Source organism: Mus musculus, chromosome 5 (assembly GCF_000001635.26).
Source record: "Mus musculus strain C57BL/6J chromosome 5, GRCm38.p6 C57BL/6J".
NCBI lineage: Eukaryota > Metazoa > Chordata > Mammalia > Rodentia > Muridae > Mus > Mus musculus.
Genome location: NC_000071.6, coordinates 75,149,076 through 75,165,836, shown reverse-complemented (window position 1 = coordinate 75,165,836; position 16,761 = coordinate 75,149,076). Strand labels below are relative to the sequence as shown.

General features: G+C 50.9%; 1 protein-coding gene across 8 annotated transcripts in view; it reads right to left on the bottom strand.

Annotated features, from left to right (window-relative positions):
• The window catches only part of Pdgfra (platelet derived growth factor receptor, alpha polypeptide), a 46,885-nt gene extending 32,370 nt beyond the window's left edge, over nt 1–14,515 (bottom strand). For 3 of the 8 annotated variants that reach the window (NR_144636.1, NM_011058.3, NM_001347718.1), the window contains exons 1-3: nt 13,380–13,586; nt 3,546–3,606; nt 1,985–2,302 (exon numbers count right to left, since the gene is read on the bottom strand). Coding sequence is in view for 7 of the 8 variants with exons in the window: in NM_011058.3 (NP_035188.2) it covers nt 1,985–2,302; nt 3,546–3,594 (367 nt within the window). In the remaining variant the exon portion in view is untranslated. Of the gene's footprint in view, nt 1–1,984; nt 2,303–3,545; nt 3,607–9,487; nt 9,672–10,595; nt 10,761–12,138; nt 12,902–13,379; nt 13,587–14,193 lie in introns of those variants that run through there. The other 5 variants (XM_006504261.4, NM_001347719.1, XM_006504263.4 and 2 more) reach the window with 4 other exon arrangements.
• Nucleotides 14,516–16,761: the final 2,246 nt, after the last annotated feature.

The following is a 16,761-nucleotide window of genomic DNA, read 5'->3' as shown; positions in this document are numbered from 1 at the left end:
GAGAAAGCGCATCCCTCCAACCACAGAGGGCTTAATGGTCTAGAGCCTAGCTCTGCAGCCCTCTGAACCTAAAATCACACTCACCAGCAATGCTTCCTGTCACTGACTGAGGGCACCTGAGGCCCATGGGCAAGAAGGCAGTGTAGTACCGATTCATCTAATGGAGTCCAGCAGGAGCATGCGGGGACCCTCCCACCCCTTTCCTAGGTCTTGCCCCTTATAAAACCAAGGCATGTAACCTACATCTTGGCATCTGCCTCTCAGCAGACACAAGGTCATATCATTACCACGGAAACTCCTCTAAATGTTAATGACAAAGGCAAAGAGAATTCCTTCCTACTCGTCAAGAGTAAATGCACATTTGTATGAAAGCTGAAACTGAGTGGCTATTTGGAATCTACCCTAGTGAACTGTGAGTATCCAAAGCAAGGCCTGCCGCCTGTTAATCCTGCCTCCCACACAAGACATGGCACCTGATACACATGTAAGTGCCTGCTCACACTGACTGAACCACACTGACTGACTACATTTGATTTCTTTTTTTGTTTTGTACCATCTGAATAAAAGACATTCGACAGTAAAGACTTTTCAAAATTAATAAAGCCCTGACATGTTGACAATAACCACTTCTCTGGGTAGAATCGACAGCCTTCCTCTTGCTGGGAAAGCGCTCTGTCACTGAGTTAGATCCCAAGCTGCAAGTCTTTCTCTTTTAAAACAACATGCATTTTAAATACCACCATTCCAGCTTTCCTACAAAGGTGCATTAACTCTTGAAGAGTGGAAGGAATTCTTTTTGCCTTGGTCGTTAACATTTAGGGGAATTTCCATGTTTGTTTATTTGGTTTTTGGTGTGTGTGTGTGTGTGTGTGTGTGTGTGTGTGTGTTCTGGCTGAATATGTATGTAGGTACATTACATGTATGCAGTTCAGGTGGAGGACAGAAGAGGGCGCTAATCTCCTGTAACTGTCTAACAGAGGGATGTATCTCTGTGAGTCCTAGGAACCAAACCTGGGTCCTCTGCAAGAGCTGCGAATGCTCCCAAAACCTGAACCATATCTCCAAGCCTCCCATGAGTTTTTCTTGATTTTGAACGTGCAAATGATCTGTATTTAATTTGTGTATTTTGCTGGTCATAATGTGGGTAGTCTCTGCTATTTAAGAGGCTGAGACAGCAGGACTAGTTAAGTGTAGCAGTTTGAGGGTAGCCTGGGCAACATACCAAGCTCTCATCTCAAAAGCAACAACAACAAACAAAACAAAACACCGGAGTCGGGTACCACATGCACACAATTCTGTGACTTGGGAGGTGAGGTCAGAGAATGGTAAATTCAGAGCCAGTCTGGTCTACAGAAGGAGACCTTATCTCAAACACAAAACCAGCAAGTTAAGCATCCCCATGCCCTTAATCCTAGCACCCAGAAGGCTGAAGCCATAGGATTGCTATAAGTTAGAAGCCAGCCTGGACTACAATGGCAAGTTCTAAGACAGTGAGAGTCTCAAGAACCAAAGACTGACAGGCAGACAGAGAGCTAAGGAGTGGCCCAGTGAGTAAGAGCACTTGTTTTAAAAGCATGAGTACCAGGGTTCTAATCACAAAGACTCACATAAAAAGAAAAAAATCTATATCCTTAGCTCTGTGGAAGGTGGAAGCAGGAGGATAGCTTGGGTTGGCAGGCTAACCACCTAGATCCAGCCTCAGTGAGAGTTCCAGTGAGAGACAGACAGACAGACAGACAGACAGACAGACAGACAGACAGACAGACAGAGACAGACAGTTAGAGACAGTCAGAGACAGACAGAGACAGTCAGAGACAGACAGAGACAGACAGACAGAGATGAAAGAAGGGAAAGACTTTTCTACCTTGCAAATTTCTCTGCAATAAACATTTATGAATCCCTCGTGTTTTATGCCCCTTAACTCGGTGACTCAGAGGCAGGCAGGGCAGGACGCAGCGTGGTCTAGGAGGGCCCTGCAACTCACCTGGTACATAGATGTAAATGTGCCTGCCTTCGATCTCACTCTCATCCGTCTGAGTGTGGTTGTAGTAGCAAGTGTACCATCCGGTGTGGGCTGCGGAGGCGTTAACCACTTCCAGCACTGTGACAAAGAGGCCACTGTTGTTCTCCTCACTTCTGATTTCCACGTTGGGGTCGTCTTCTTCAGACATGGGGTGCTGCCAGCTCACTTCACTCTCCCCAACGCATCTCAGAGAAAAGGACGAATTCAGCTGCACAATCTTCTCATTCTCGTTTGGGAGGATAGAGGGTAATAAGAGCTGGCAGGAGATGAGGCCCGGCCCTGTAGAAAGGGACAGCCATTGAATAGGGCGAGCCAGAAAGGACAGCTTCTCCAGAGCGCTGAGAGTAGCCACAGTGGCGGCTTATATGAACAACGGCCATTTCTACGTGAAACTCTGTTCCTCTGGATGCCCATGAAAGGCCCCCCATTATAACAGCCACTGCATCTGCTGAGGGCAGCAAGTGTTCCAACGGCCTCAACAGCCCCACCAAACGCCCCATACTCACCCCTCCAAACACTCAAACGGATAAAGGATGTCTGATTCCAATTCCATATTTCACACTCTTATGTGTGACCATAAAATATCCCAGTGCGGTCTGGGCTCAAGCACATATGGGTTCTTTATCATGCATATGCCCTGCAGAAGTTTCCCTTGGTTTAAAAAAAAAATGGGCAGGAGATGTGAGAAGAGGCAGGGAGAGAGGCCCGAACAAAGCACACAGCAGATCTGGGCTCACTCAGGAGCCCCACGTCTTTCCTCACTGCCACCCTCTGGCACACCATCTCTCCTTAATGATTTCCAAAAGCCAAAGCAGGAAGGCATGGGTTTAAATTCACAAATAATAAATAAAACACAGGCGGGGAGTGGGGGCTTGAAACTAATCCCTAAGCTTCACGTTTCAGCCGAGCTTCCCTTGTCTGAAGAGGAGACACGTTCTGACTTAATTATTAATTAATGGTCTCTAGTTTCCATCGGTGCCTAACTTTGGAGTAATGTCTGCAACAGACAAACACGTGGAAAGGATCTACCAAGTGCCAGGCCAGCGCTCTACCACTGAGCATCTCCCCAGCCCTCTTTTTACTTTTTGTTTTTAAAGACAGGGTCTCACTATGTAGCCCTGGCACACCGCGAGTTTATGATCTTCCTGCTACAGCCTCCCAAGTGGCTGGGATTACAGGTTTGAGTCCCTAAACCTGATGAAGGATGCCTGAGTCTTTACTCTATTTGAACATGCTCAAAACCATCTTCTCCTTCCTTGCTGTAAGCCCATCCCAGAGAGAGGAAGAAGTGGGCAAGTGCAGACATGTCAATATCCAGATTATTCCTCCCTTCGGACCACTGACAGAAAGCTCTTGTTTTGAAATGGAATTGGTGCCATTTAGTGAAAGGCATCAAAAGTTCCTGTTGGTTTCATCTCGCCCCCCTTTGGACCCAGGTGCAGGTGAGAGGCCCACAGAACATGGACGTTGGCTCCCTGGAACTGTGAGTTAGGAGAACAAGGACGCATGTGTGGATACATACCTGTGAGGAGACAGCTGAGGACCAGAAAGACCTGGTGGGAGGTCCCCATAGCTCCTGAGACCTGCAAATGACAAAAGCCAAACATAAACAGCATTAGCCAAACAGAAAGCCACTGGTGGGCCAGGTTCTCCTGCCATGGGAGTTCTTACTGGTACCGTCAGTGGAAGCATGTCCCAGCTTAAGGCTGACAACTAATACAGTCAGATAGATAAGAGGGAAGCATCAAAGAGCATGGCGGAGCCTGAGAGTCAAGCCAGGATCCTCAATTACTGTCTCCAAAGGGGATTGGGGGAATAAATGTTACTACTGGTTCTCCATCTAAGCTGGAGAAGTCTCTGCTTCTCGTGGGCTGTCCCTTGCTTCACATCACAGCTCATCGGCAGTGTGAATCGTCTTCCTTTCAGAAAAGGCTGGAACAATTTGACCATAGCGTGTGGTTTCGAGGTAGCCCTAGCTTTGAGGCAGCCTCTGTGAGACGGAAGCCTGCAAGAGCATTGGCTTCCAGCCTGTGTTCTTGTGGGACCTGGACATATGGCCAGGCTACTAGAAGCTTGGAAAGCCCAGGACAGGAACACAAACAAAGGGACAATTGAGAGAAAGGAGGAGAGGCCCAGCATGGTGGATGTACACTTAGATTTCATCCATTGGGAGGCACAGAAAACATCATTGTCAGGATCTGTGCAGACCAAATTCTGGGGAATAGAAAGGTTCCTTTTTAGAAATCTCTATACAGGAAGAGCCTCCACCTTTACAGTTTCTTACTGTGGGGTACAGAAGTTTAGCAAATGATCCAAAAACACTTAGCCATGGGCAGATCCAGGAGTGTGTGTGTGTGTGTGTGTGTGTGTGTGTGTGTGTGTCTGTCTGTCTGTCTGTCTGTCTGTCTGTGTGTACATGCATGTATGCATGTGTGCGCAGGTGTATGTGGAAGGCGTAATTGACATCAGGTGTTTTCCTCATCATTCTACACTATTTTTTTTAAAGCAAGGTCTCTGTCTGAGCCTGGAGCTCACCGACAAGCAGCCTAGCAATCCCTAGGGATCTGGGAAAGGTTAGCCTTTCTGTGCCCACTCTTTCCCAATACAACCTACCCCTGACCCCTCTCCTTCTCTGAACACCACAATTAAAAAACCTAATTGCAGGGTTGTGGACCAAATGCACTTAGAAAGATGCTGTCTGGCTTAATGGCCTCTGAGGATGTTGGCAGGTGCTGGAGGATGTAGGGCTTCCAAACGGCTGTGGTGACAGCCACGGGAGGCCCCAGAGCCAGGCTGGTTGCCTGATTTACCACAATTAGCAGTGAGGGCCTGTGTGTTTGTACACACCAACATCAACCTCCCACCGATAATCCACTTGGCCAGCTACAAAGCGGCTCCCAGAGCCAGCGTGCTGGCTGGGGATTTATCACATCCCCACCCTGGTACCTCCCCAGCCAGGGTCAGCAGCTATGGATCTTTCAAGCCCCACTAAGCTGGAGAGAAAGAACTCAGCACAGGGACTGAGCAGGCTCTGAAGAACGGCCTGCCCCAGCCAGGCTCCAGCAAATTTCCTTCTGTGTGTCCAGATATGGTACACTTACTGCCAGGGGTGATGATTTACTGGCGCTCAAAGTGGGCAACGAAAACAGAGCCTCCGAGAGAGTGATAACGATGCGAATGTCCACATGTGTTTGCTTAAGATTCCCAACTCCAGACTCTGATAGCAGCAGTTGCCTGGCTAGGTGCATGCCATTACTCATCGGAGACCCAGACAATCTGGCCATGAATAACAGTAGCATGCCTGTCCCACAGTGAGAAAGAGAGCCCAAGGGGAGAGGAAGAGACTCCCAGTGCTTGCTCTATGGAAGAGCTCCGGAAGGGAGTCTTGGTTTGGCTGGTGCTTTCCCAACCTGCAAGGACCATGCTTTAGTTAGTTGCTCACAGCTCGGAACATCCACACCTCAGACACACAGACAGAGCCATGAATATCCACAGGTCAGACGTACAGACAGAGGGAGCTGCCATTACAAAATCTGAGGCTTGTAGCACTGTAAGTTGGTGTGATGGGGACTAAACACTTTGCAAGGAGGAGGGACAGATTTCACTTAAAATAAAAAATTAATGGGGCTGGTGAGACAGTCTGGTGGGTAGAGGTGCTTGCTCCCAAGCCCGATGACCTGAGTTAGAGCCCCAAGACCCAAATGGTGGGAAGAGAAAACTAACTCCCATATGTGGTCCTCTGGCCTCCACACATATACATACATGCACACATACAGGTAATAAATACATGAATGTATTCTTAAATTAAATCACTTATTAGTCAGGCATAGTGAAGTAGAGACAAAAGGCTAGCCTGGCGGGGGCTCTAAGAGACTTTTTAAAAAAAGATTTATTTATTTTGTGTGTGTGAGTATACTGTCTCTCTTCAGACACACCAGAAGAGGGCACCAGATCCCATTACAGATGGTTGTGAGCCACCATGTGGTTGCTGGGAATTGAACTCAGGACCTCTGGAAGAGCAGTCAGTGCTCTTAATCGCTGAGCCATCTCTCCAGCCCCAGAGACTTTATCACAAATAAATAAATAGACAAGATATTGTTTCTTGCTCCCACACTGATTCCATGTTGGACATCAGTCTCCTGCCCTGCCATGTTCACATTTCAAAAACCATGTCACAGTGGGAGAGACAAGCCAGATTGTGAGATTGCTGCCCCACTCACTCTCCGGTGCTATGGGACATCTCCAACCTGTTGCTCTCATTCCTTCTCAGATTAGATTCTGATTCCAGCTCTGAAACCCTGTCTATCCCTTTAAACTTAGGTCCTGTCTCTAACTTGAAACCAACCATCACTGGCTTGCCGGCTCGCCTCCCTGAGTCCTAAGGGACTAGCATACACAGTTTCAAAGTGCCTGATGTTCACTTAGACTTGCCCTGCAGAATCCTAAGATGCCAGACTTCTGGAAGAGCAGTCAGTACTCTGTTTTGTTTTATTTTGTTTTGTTTTGTTTTGTTTTGTTTTGTTGGTTTTTTTTTGTTTTTCGAGACAGGGTTTCTCTGTATAGCCCTGGCTGTCCTGGAACTCACTTTGTAGACCAGGCTGGCCTCAAACTCAGAAATCTGCCTGCCTCTGCCTCCCAAGTGCTGGGATTAAAGATGTGTGTCACCAAGCTCGGCTGCAGTCAGTGCTCTTAACCAGTCTAGGAACTCCTCCTGACTAATTAAGTGGAGCCCTGGATACTCCACATCTCTTCCTTCTGCCTAGTGGGAAAGAGGATGAAAAGTCTCTATCGAGCTGGTATCGCTGTGACCATTCTGCAACGTTAACTAACACCTACAGTCCTAAAACACAGAAGTCAATCTGACTGCGGCCACTGTCTCCAACCACCCCCTTCCCATCCCTCCCTTCTTCCTTCCCCCTCTTTCTAGTTCTTCCATATACACGATGTAGCCCAGGTTGGCCTTGAACTCAAGCTCTCCTGCTGCAGAGCGGTACACCATCAGAGCTAGTCATTCCACTGCAGAAGTGAAAACTCCTAAGGTGAGCCTCCTACCAGAGACCACAGGCAAATTTGAAAGTAAACAGGATGCAAGCTTGCTCCCAGAAGAGCTACCACTCCCCTGAGGCTTACTCCCAGCTTCCCTGACAGTAAGAGCAAAAAACATGGATTTCGCTGCTCAACCACTGGACAATGAAATCCACCCCACCCTGTCCCAATTAAAGACCACAGGAGGCTCTCAGCCACCAAAGCCACCGAGGTCCTTCAAGATTCAGATTTCTGAGGTTTGGTTAATTTCAGTTCTCCTAAGTTAATTCTAACTATGAAAATAGCACATCTAGGTTCTTGTTTTGTTTCTCCTCTCTCTTTATTCGCTCTCAGAACTTCAGCCCAGGCAGCTTAAATATGGGTCTGCAATGGTGGCCACTTCTGCGTTTTCTAGCCCAAATTGTATTTCCCAGGACCTGTACCCCACCAGGGTCTGCGGTGTTTTGATCTGCCAAAGTACAAGATTAAATGTTCAATAAGAGACAGGGGCTGGGACACTTTTACACACATGCATTTTAGGGGGCAGCCTGGGTTCATAGACCTTTCTGGTCTCTTTGCACCAGATGTGTAACTCTGAAAGAATAAAATAACACATCCTTTCGACTGTCACTAAATGAAAAGAAAAGTCATCAGGTGTCTTGAAGTCACCAAGCCCACACGCTGTGTTTACAGAAGGAAAAAAGCCTGCTCCCTTCCTTTCAGGCCTGCTCACATAAACCCCGTTCATTATGTACGTGTGAAAGAGTAGCAATTAGGGCTCGATGTAGCTCAGCCACACTGGGCTTACTGAGCATTTGGAAGGATTGAATTTGATCTCTTGACCACACACACACACACACACACACACACACACACACACACACACACACGTTGGAAACTACACAAATGTCTGAAAAATAAAATCTGTTCCTCTGGAGATTGTTGCAGACTCGCAAGAAAGAAAAATTAATAAAATCATCTTTGTGCTCCTCAAGAGCAAAAAGGGGGATGAAGGGATAGCACAGTGGTTAAGGTCACCGAATGGTCTCTGGGTTCAAGTCTCTATACCGGCACAGCAGCTCAGACTCAGGAACCTGACACTCTCTTTTGATCTTAGAAGACACCAGGCATGCACAAGACTCATATATATAAATATGGGGGAACCCCCCCACATACACTTGAAATAAAAATTTAAAATTTGAGAGGGAGAGGGGAAGGAGGAAGGAGGGAGAGGGGGGAGGGGGAGAGAGGGAGGGAGAAAGGGGGGAGAGAGGGAGGGAGGGAGGGAAAGGGAGGGAGGGAGAGAGAGAGGGAGAGAGAGGGAGAGAGAGGGAGGGGGAGAGAGAGAGAGAGAGAGAGAGAGAGAGAGAGAGAGAGAGAGAGAGAGAGAGAGAGAGAGAGAGAGAGAGAGAGAGAGAGAGAGAGAGAGAGAGAGAGAGAGAGAGAGAAACTTCCCTCCTACCAATATTTGCTTGGAATTTGCCAAGCCCTCTCAGAGGCATATGCAGTTCCTCAGAGTAGACAGCAGATGGCAGTGTTGGTTCAAGAACCAGTGTCCTGTTGTCTCTGAGCTGCAGGCGCCATTGAAACCAGTTCTGATTTTAAAATGTCCCAACTTTAAAAAAAAATCGTAGGTTAATCTTTACTTTTAGGTCTTGTGATGACTTGTAGTTGAGCTCCTAGGCGTGGAAGAAGAAATGACAAAACTCCTATCTAAAATGCTAAATTTCTTTGGGGACCTCCAGAGACTTCACTGAGGAACAAACATACCGCCATCGTCACCATCAGCATAATTATCATCACCACTGCCCAAAGAGGGACCAAGACACAGCCGTGCCTTGAGAGCCAGGAAGATAGCGCTGTGGACCAGGTCTCAAAGATGTTGCAGAACTGGTCACTTGGGTTTAGGGGAAACAACACCCTTTGACTTTCCACCTCTCCAAGCATGAAGGCTACCTAGACCCTGCCAAGAGAGACCACGACGCCTTTCCCTGCCACTCTGTTCTCGCTGCTCGTAAACCCGCCCCCCGCGGGGTCCCTGCAGCCCAGTTGGTTAGAAAGGACTATTTCCATTGCTCGGTAACGCGGGGTCTAAGACAGCAACAGGCCAAGGAAGCTTGAGCCGGCCTGGAGCGCACACGCCGGCTACTGTCCCCCAAGATCTCCCTGGATCCGGAATTCCACCGCCTCCACCCACCTTCTGCTAAATTAAGACGCCCCAATTCTCCAGCTCAAACCCGGACCCTCAGCCCACTCTTGTCCACCCAACGCCTCTGCGCCAACGCAGTGCCCGCAGGAAAACTCAAGAGCGACCCAGGTGAGCCCAAATTCCAGGCGCACTGGGCTCCCGGCTGGGGACCGCTCGACCGCCCAGGGCTACTGGGACAAGGGTCGCGCTGCGGGAGCCACTAGAGGGCGCGGCAACCCCGCTGATCTTACCCGCTGGCTCCGGCGTCGCTCAAAGCTCAGGCTCCGGGTCCCCTACAGCGCTGCGCGCACTGGGGCCGATTCTCTCTGAGGTTCCGCGCTAGCACGCTCGGGATCCCGACCACCCCTTCTCTCTGGGTGTCTCTCTGTGTCTGCCTGTCTCTCTGCCTGTCTCTGTGTGTCTCCGTCTCTCTGCCTCTCCCTCACTCTCTCCGTGTGTGTGTGTGTGTGTGTGTGTGTGTGTGTGTGTGTGTGTGTGTATCTGTGTCTCTCACCCCCCTCCCCAACACCCTCTCTCCCTGTCTCCCTTAACCCCCGCGCCACAAGATCGCCACCAGATACCAGGCGACACGGATCTACCCGACGATCCCAGGCCCAAGCCCAAGTCCCTTTCCTTCCAGCTCAGGACTGCGGAGGCCGCCGCGCCCCAGGCTCTATGCTCAGCGTTTGCATTGTTTTCAACTGCGACCTGAGAGGAGACTGGGCAGGGTGGAGGGAGGGGGCCAGGTTTAGGGTTACAGGCGAGCCACAGCGCCTCCTGCAGGCCAGCCAGCACCGACCGCAGCCGCCAGAACCAAAGGCTGGACCAAGCTCTGTGATTCGGGGTCTGGAGTGCCCACCTTGCCCCTTTGTTTGCCCTGCCCCTGGGCACCCCTGCTCTACTTCATGCCTCTAGCTTCTCTACCTTCCGGAAGGAAGGGAACTGAAGTAGAAGAAAGAGACTCTCCAAGTCCGTGGCTTACATTTATCCCCTTTTACTACCGTCTAAGTTCCCAGCTAGTATTGGTGGTCCACCCTTCAGTTTAAAACAAAAGAAAAAAACATTGAACTACTTCAGAGGGAAAAAAAAAAAAAGGCACCGATGAGGTCGGGAATCAGAATGCAGTCAGCGAAAGCTGCGTACTCTGCATCCCACACTGAGTACTCTCCTACAAGACCCACCCTCCTCCTCCTCCTCCCCCTCCTCCCCCTCCTCCTCTTCCTCCTCCTCCTCCCCCTCCCCCTCCCCCTCCTCCTCCTCCTCCTCGTCTTCCTTCTCCTCCTTCTCCTTCTCCTCCTCAATGCTGATGCCTCCGGCCAACCCAACCATCAGCGGCCAGACTGTCGCTGAGCCTCTCACCTTTGAGTCACCTATCCAGCTTTCCAGTCAGCAACCTTTAACCTGGATGCTACTCACTGAAGGCCCGAGGGGGATCCCACCCCTCGAGGTCACCAGGCAGAAGGATGGTCACCACGTCCCCAGGTCCCGCGCAGCCTAGGTCCTGTCCCCAGGAGGCAGAAATCCCGCCCGCCAGCTTCGGCGCCTGACGCGTTTGCAGCCTGAAGCCCCTCCCCCTGCATCTCTCCCCAGCCCGCGCCCAGGAAGAAAGTAGAAGCCCCTGGGCCCAGAAGTGGGAGGCCAGGTTCTGAGTCTGAACCCTGCGGGTCTGCAGACTCCAGCAAAAGAAGGGATCCGGGGCAATAAACAGTGGAGTTGGACTGTGTTCTCTTTCTTTCTTTCTCTCCCGCGAGCTTTAGAAACCCAGCTGTACTAGAGACAACCCAAAACAGGACTTTTGCAAGGGTTCCTAAGCAGGAACTGACCACGGCGACAAATTAATTGGTGTGTCACACACACACACACACACACACACACACACACACACACTCCTGTTGGGAAATCGAAGGAGTCCTCATCAAGAGGAATTTGCAAAGAAAGAGGACGAGAGGAAGGATGAGATGGAAAGCCTTGGTCAGGGGAAAATCCGAGCCTAAGAGAGGTTATGTAAACTCCAGTGCGACGGCAGAAGAGGTGCGCCCGAGGAGCGCCCTGAGCCCCGAGCCTCTTCTGAGACTTTGGGTGTTAAATCTGGGGCTGTACAGCTGCAGACCACAGTGTGGGTTTACACTAGAGGCCTCCTCCGGCTCCTCAAGGCTGCCTAAGACTGATCCGAAACCATTCAGGAGAAGCAATTCAGTCCAAAACATTGAGCAATTCCGCCACGAAGCCAAAAAGCCGTTTCCCACACCGCCCAGCCTGGGGCTTTTCTGGGCAGCTCTGTCCGACGCTGGGCAGCCCAGACTTTTAAAAGTGCCACCCACGCCCCCTCCCCAGCTTGGGTTCCCCCATGCACACCCTCCGGGTCTTCTAGAGGTCTTAGCAGACCTGGGAGTTTCTAAGCGCGGGTTCTGCAAGGACTCCCCACAGCAGACAAACAGGCCAACACTTCCTTTCTCGCCAAGGCTGGTCGCCAAGTCACTGGCAACTCCTGCACACCTGGCTGCGAGGCTCTGGCTTGGTCCTGCTGCAGACCAGGGCCGAGTCATACTGCCTTACTCTGCAGACTGCCCCACACGCCTTCCAAACAGAAAGAATCGCCGACCTCAGAAGCTTCAAAGCCAAGAGATCGCTTCCTGCTTTCCCGGCCCTGCTCGAGGGAAGTTAATCTCACATGTATAAACTGATTTCCAAGGGAATAACGGTGAAGGAGGGAAGGCTGCGCGGAGACCGCCCCTGAGTTTTGCAGGATACTGAGCGTTGGGAGGAAAGTTGGGGGGGGGGGGCACTGGAAAGGTTGCGTTCAGGCGACCAGTGCCTCGCATCCATCATCCCAGGGCAGAGAAGCACCCAGAGTTCCGTAGGCAGGAGGCGAGGGTGGTTGGCCTCTTACATTTCTGCTTACCTGCACCCACGTCTGTCCTTTCAGAGATGTCCTGACTTCTTCACAAGAGGTCAGCTCCTAGCCAGGGATCTTGCCTCTTTGCTGCCTGCGGCCAGGACTAAGCAAGAGCCAGGCCCCCCCAACCCCCGGCCGTGCAGAAAAGACTCCACTGGAGACGCAAGTGAGCCGAGTGGGGGTGGGGACTACGGAGCACAATGAGGGCCCCTCGGAGTGCAGTTTGAAATTCCTCAAATCCCAGTTGCTGGAATGCGAGGCCAGGACGACTTCTTCACTCGAGGCCAAATGTGTTTGTCATTATTCCAGATCGCTCGTCCGCGCCGCCGCTGCCGCCGCTGCCTCCGTCGCTGGAGTGAGAGGCGCACGATCCCAGCGCACTGCGGATTCCGCCCGAGGCTTCTAGCACCCAAGTAATTCGCTCCAATCTCTCCGGAACCCTTGGAGCTGCGCCCCTCGCCCGCGCGCCCCTCTCACGGTGCTGCAGCCGCCACCGCCGCGCTCAAGTCTGGCCCCAGATGTTTCCAACAGCAGCGCCGTCCAGTAATTACGAGGGCTCGACTGGCGCCGAGTGTGCCCGGCCGGCATCCGAGGTCCGACCTCCTCCAGCCGAGCCCTTCACACCTCCCTTTTTTCTTAGCGCTTTCCCGCGCCCCACTCGGCGCCCCTTTCCCCTCCACACACACACTTCTCCTGGTGCGCCCCCTCCCCAAGCTTCGCGCCGCACCACCCGCTACAGCGTAGTCCCGCCAAACCGCGGGCGACGAATGAAAATACTCATTAAAAACCTGTCCTCTTCCGTGACCCACTGCCAAGAGGCCAAGCGCCGCGGCTTCCACCCCCCCAATGTTACTTGGTGTTCGTCCCAGTAAGCACGAACGCCACCCCCACCCTGGAGGAAAACCTCAAAAATGTAAGCCTAACAATTTCTTTGGAAGGCTATAGGATTGTGTAGGGAAAAAAAAAAAAACATTGCTTTTAAAAATAGGTCTGGATTTTTTTTCATTTTCTTTTTCTTTTTCTTTTTTTTTTTTTATCTTTGACTCTCTAATGGTTACCCCCCCACACCCCCCATTCCAGTGAAGTTTATTCAGAATAAGTTACTTTCTGGACACACCACTGAACTCAGCTGTTTTGTTTTTGTTTTCCTCGTTGCCCAAAATTTGAAGTTACTTAGCTTCTTGCAGCCCCAAGTTATGATCAGGGACCTTCTTGAGAAACAAAAGTCACTTTTTCCTCTCCCTTACCTTCTCCTTCTATGTCAATTTGCAAAGAAAATCCGATACCCGGAGTGAAAAGTAAGCCCCAAGCTTCCAGTCCTTCCCCGCAGCTCCTCCGTTTGTTTCTCTCCCTCAAGCTCCAACAGTAATGGGCTCAAAACCCGCATTTTGTAATTGATTCAATGTTATAGTCCGTCCTCCAAAAACTAATCATTTGCTTAAAGTAAATAGCTGTCAGGAAATGAAGTCCCCCCCCCCCTTGGTCTCTTCAAAATAAAAGTTTCCCTAGGACTCCTTGCTCTCTGACTCTCTCAGGCTCAAGACCTCTTCTTTGCTTTTTGCTCTTATGCAATCAGGGGGGCCAGTCCCAACCCCCAGACTTCAACAACAACGAGGAGGGGGGAGCAAACCAGATGGGGTGGGGTGGGGGGCCGAAGGGGGAGGTGTTGACGTTCTGCCGGGAAAGAGGTTTCAGGAAACTACAAACAGCCATCATTTCCAAAATGAGTTGACTTCCCAATTTGGGGGTGGGGGTGCTATTGTTTTGTATTCTCTTCGAAAAGAAAATACACGTAAAATTGCTGCTCATTTCTAAAACGAATATAAATCTAGAATTCAAATTATCCTTTCTATAGACAGTCTGGGCCTCGCTAGAAATATGGCCCTGGGGAGAAATTCTAACGCGGCTGCGTCGTTTTGAACTGGGGGTCTTAAGGGAAAGTGCCGTGTAGTTGCTAATCCTTTAATGGGATTAGGAAACTGTGGAGTCTAATAGGAAGATGATGGGTTTTTGAAAGGCTGGATTGTGAGGCGGTGTGCAAATAACGGTTGCTCGGCGTACCTTTGGGATGTTCTCCGGAAGAAGGAAAGAACGACCTTTATCCCTTCGGAGCCACTTATCTGGTCCTGCCTTTGTTTTCGGGGGTTATCTGGTCCTCGCTTCTTCTATCTTCATATGAAAACGCTCAGGCTAGGCGTGACTACCAAATGCCTGCCCTCTGCATCTTGATGGCAGAAGGATTTTTATCCTCCTAAATTCCACCCTTCCGAGTGGGTCGCACGCGACGTACCCTAGGAAAGCTTTCAGGACGTTTGAGCCACAAACCAGGGAACCCAAGACACCCAGCGAGAGACAGTTGGGACACGGCGATCCTGCTGGCGAGGGAAAGGGGGCGCTGACACTCCAGGAACCAAACCTGGGCGAAGCGGGACTTCCCGGAGCGGGTGGGGGAAGGGAGGGCCTTCGACTTGCGCTCTATTTTTGAATGCTTTTGGTGTGTGTGTGTGGGGGGGGGGGTGTGAGAAGTCCTCTATCTCCACCACCACCACCACCACCACCACCACCACCACCACCACCACCACCACCTCCATCTCACACATCAAAATTAAAATGGACAAGGTGACCAGGTTGATAACAAAACGTCGAATAACCATCGGTTATTTCACCACTATAGTGGACCTGAGGCTCTGGCGTAAATCACAGAGGTTTCCCCGAAATGCCGAGTGCTGTCCCTAAATGGGACAGGACCGACCGTGGGGATATCAGGCTCGGGAAGAGGATGCCTGGAGCTGGGCTGAGAGCCCCAATTCTCCTCCGCCCTTCTGCACGCCCGCCTCTGGTGTATCTTCAGCTCGGGTGACTGCCCTGCTCACTATTACTTCCACATGTTCCTTCAGGAAACCGTTGAAGGCGAAATGTATGAACAGCCCCTTGTTCGGAATGCTAGCAGGATACCGTAATGTTTGTAGATAATGAACAGGATGGTAAGGTCTGCGAACAGGCTTGCACACACACACACACACACACACACACACACACGGAGCGAGGGGTTGGGGGGGCTTTCATCTGTTGTTAAAAGCAAGTCAAGATTTAGGTTTTTGTAGCAGGTACCCAAGGAGGGGGTGAGTTTGGGGCTGAGCGTCTGCAGAGGAGAGCCTGCTTTGCAAGGAACACCCTACCAGCTCTAATCCCACTACCTGCCTCAAGCAGGGCCCCTGCGTTCTCCTCCCACAAATGGTAACTTCACAGTTCATTTCAGAGCCGTTTTAAAGGAGTCCGAAAAGCGGGCCGGCTCGGGTATCCTGAGACAGTAATTCCTCGGGAGTTTAAAGGGGAGAAAAGGATGAGTATCGAGCACCCAGTTGCTCTTCTGGTAGTAATTACCTGCCTAATTTAAATGATGCCTTTGTTATGATCATTAACAAACATTTGCTAAAGGTTTCCATGTGTGACATTCCCTAAGGTTTAAAGGCCTGGAGAGCTGACTCCCGGGATAGTGCCCCAGTAGGGGGTGGAGCAGGCAAGCAAATGGTTGGGCAAAGATCTCGCTGAGTCGGGACCCAGCAAAGCATCTGCCTTGCCTGCAAAAGCAAAATAAACGCAGTGGTCTGGAGCCACCTCAGGGCAGGAGGCTTGGGAGCTCAAGCGGTTGGTTTCTGAAACCAGGTCCTGCCCCCGCCCACTGCTCCCACTGCTCATAGGCGGGTTTGAATCGCATTTTCCGCCCTCCACTCTCTGGGGGCTGAAGGAAAGGTCCGGTCTGTGCCCGTCACTCAACCCAGGGTGTCAGGGGGAGGGGGCCAGCCCAGTTCTTGCCCTGTTCTAAAATCCTTCCAGATTGCCCCCTCAACACCCCGGGTCCTGGGTGGTCTCGGGGCCGAAGAAGGCAAGTGCCAGTGCCTAGCCAAGGTCTTTTCTCCCCTTCTGAACTTCTGTCCCTGATGTCGGGGGGGGGGGGGGGTGGAACAGGTCACTTGGTGAGCCTAACGGAATCGCTTTCTGCTTGGGTTAGTGTGTCAAGAACCCAGCCTGCATTCAGATTGTGGTTGTCAACCCTTTGGATCTTTTTCCCTGGAGTTAAGAACGAGGTTTTCCCAGCAGTTGAGACCGGAGGAGGCCCAACTCGCCCGAGGTTGGGAACTTTGGGGAATCATACCCTGGCCTTATGCCCCATGCCTTGGGGGCGACCAGGAATAGAGTACAGGAGAAGGAAGAGACGCTAACTGCTATAGATGATTTAACCTTCAAGAGAAGGTCCCCGTGAACTTTTGATAATCACATCAAAATGGTCACTGACAGAAAATAAATTCTGCCTTGCATCCCAGAATCAGAACGTCCGGCACCAACGCCTAGCCTTTCTCATTGCTCGCTGGCACTGCCCACTAGTTCTACTATCCTTGGAGAATTCAAGCCCTTCTGTTGAAGACCAGTTACAACCACCAAAGCCGTTACCTGTGAAAATTCACATTCAAACAAACTTGTTAATTTCTTTCAAATAAAGACGCCGCGGGCAAGTCGAGATGCAAGGGGCGGGTGTGTGTGTCTGGTTTCTTGTTTGAAAATAACGGGGCATTTGGTCTAGAGCAAAAGAAAAAGCCTTTGACTGCCCCTTTAACTCCTGATTGCGTC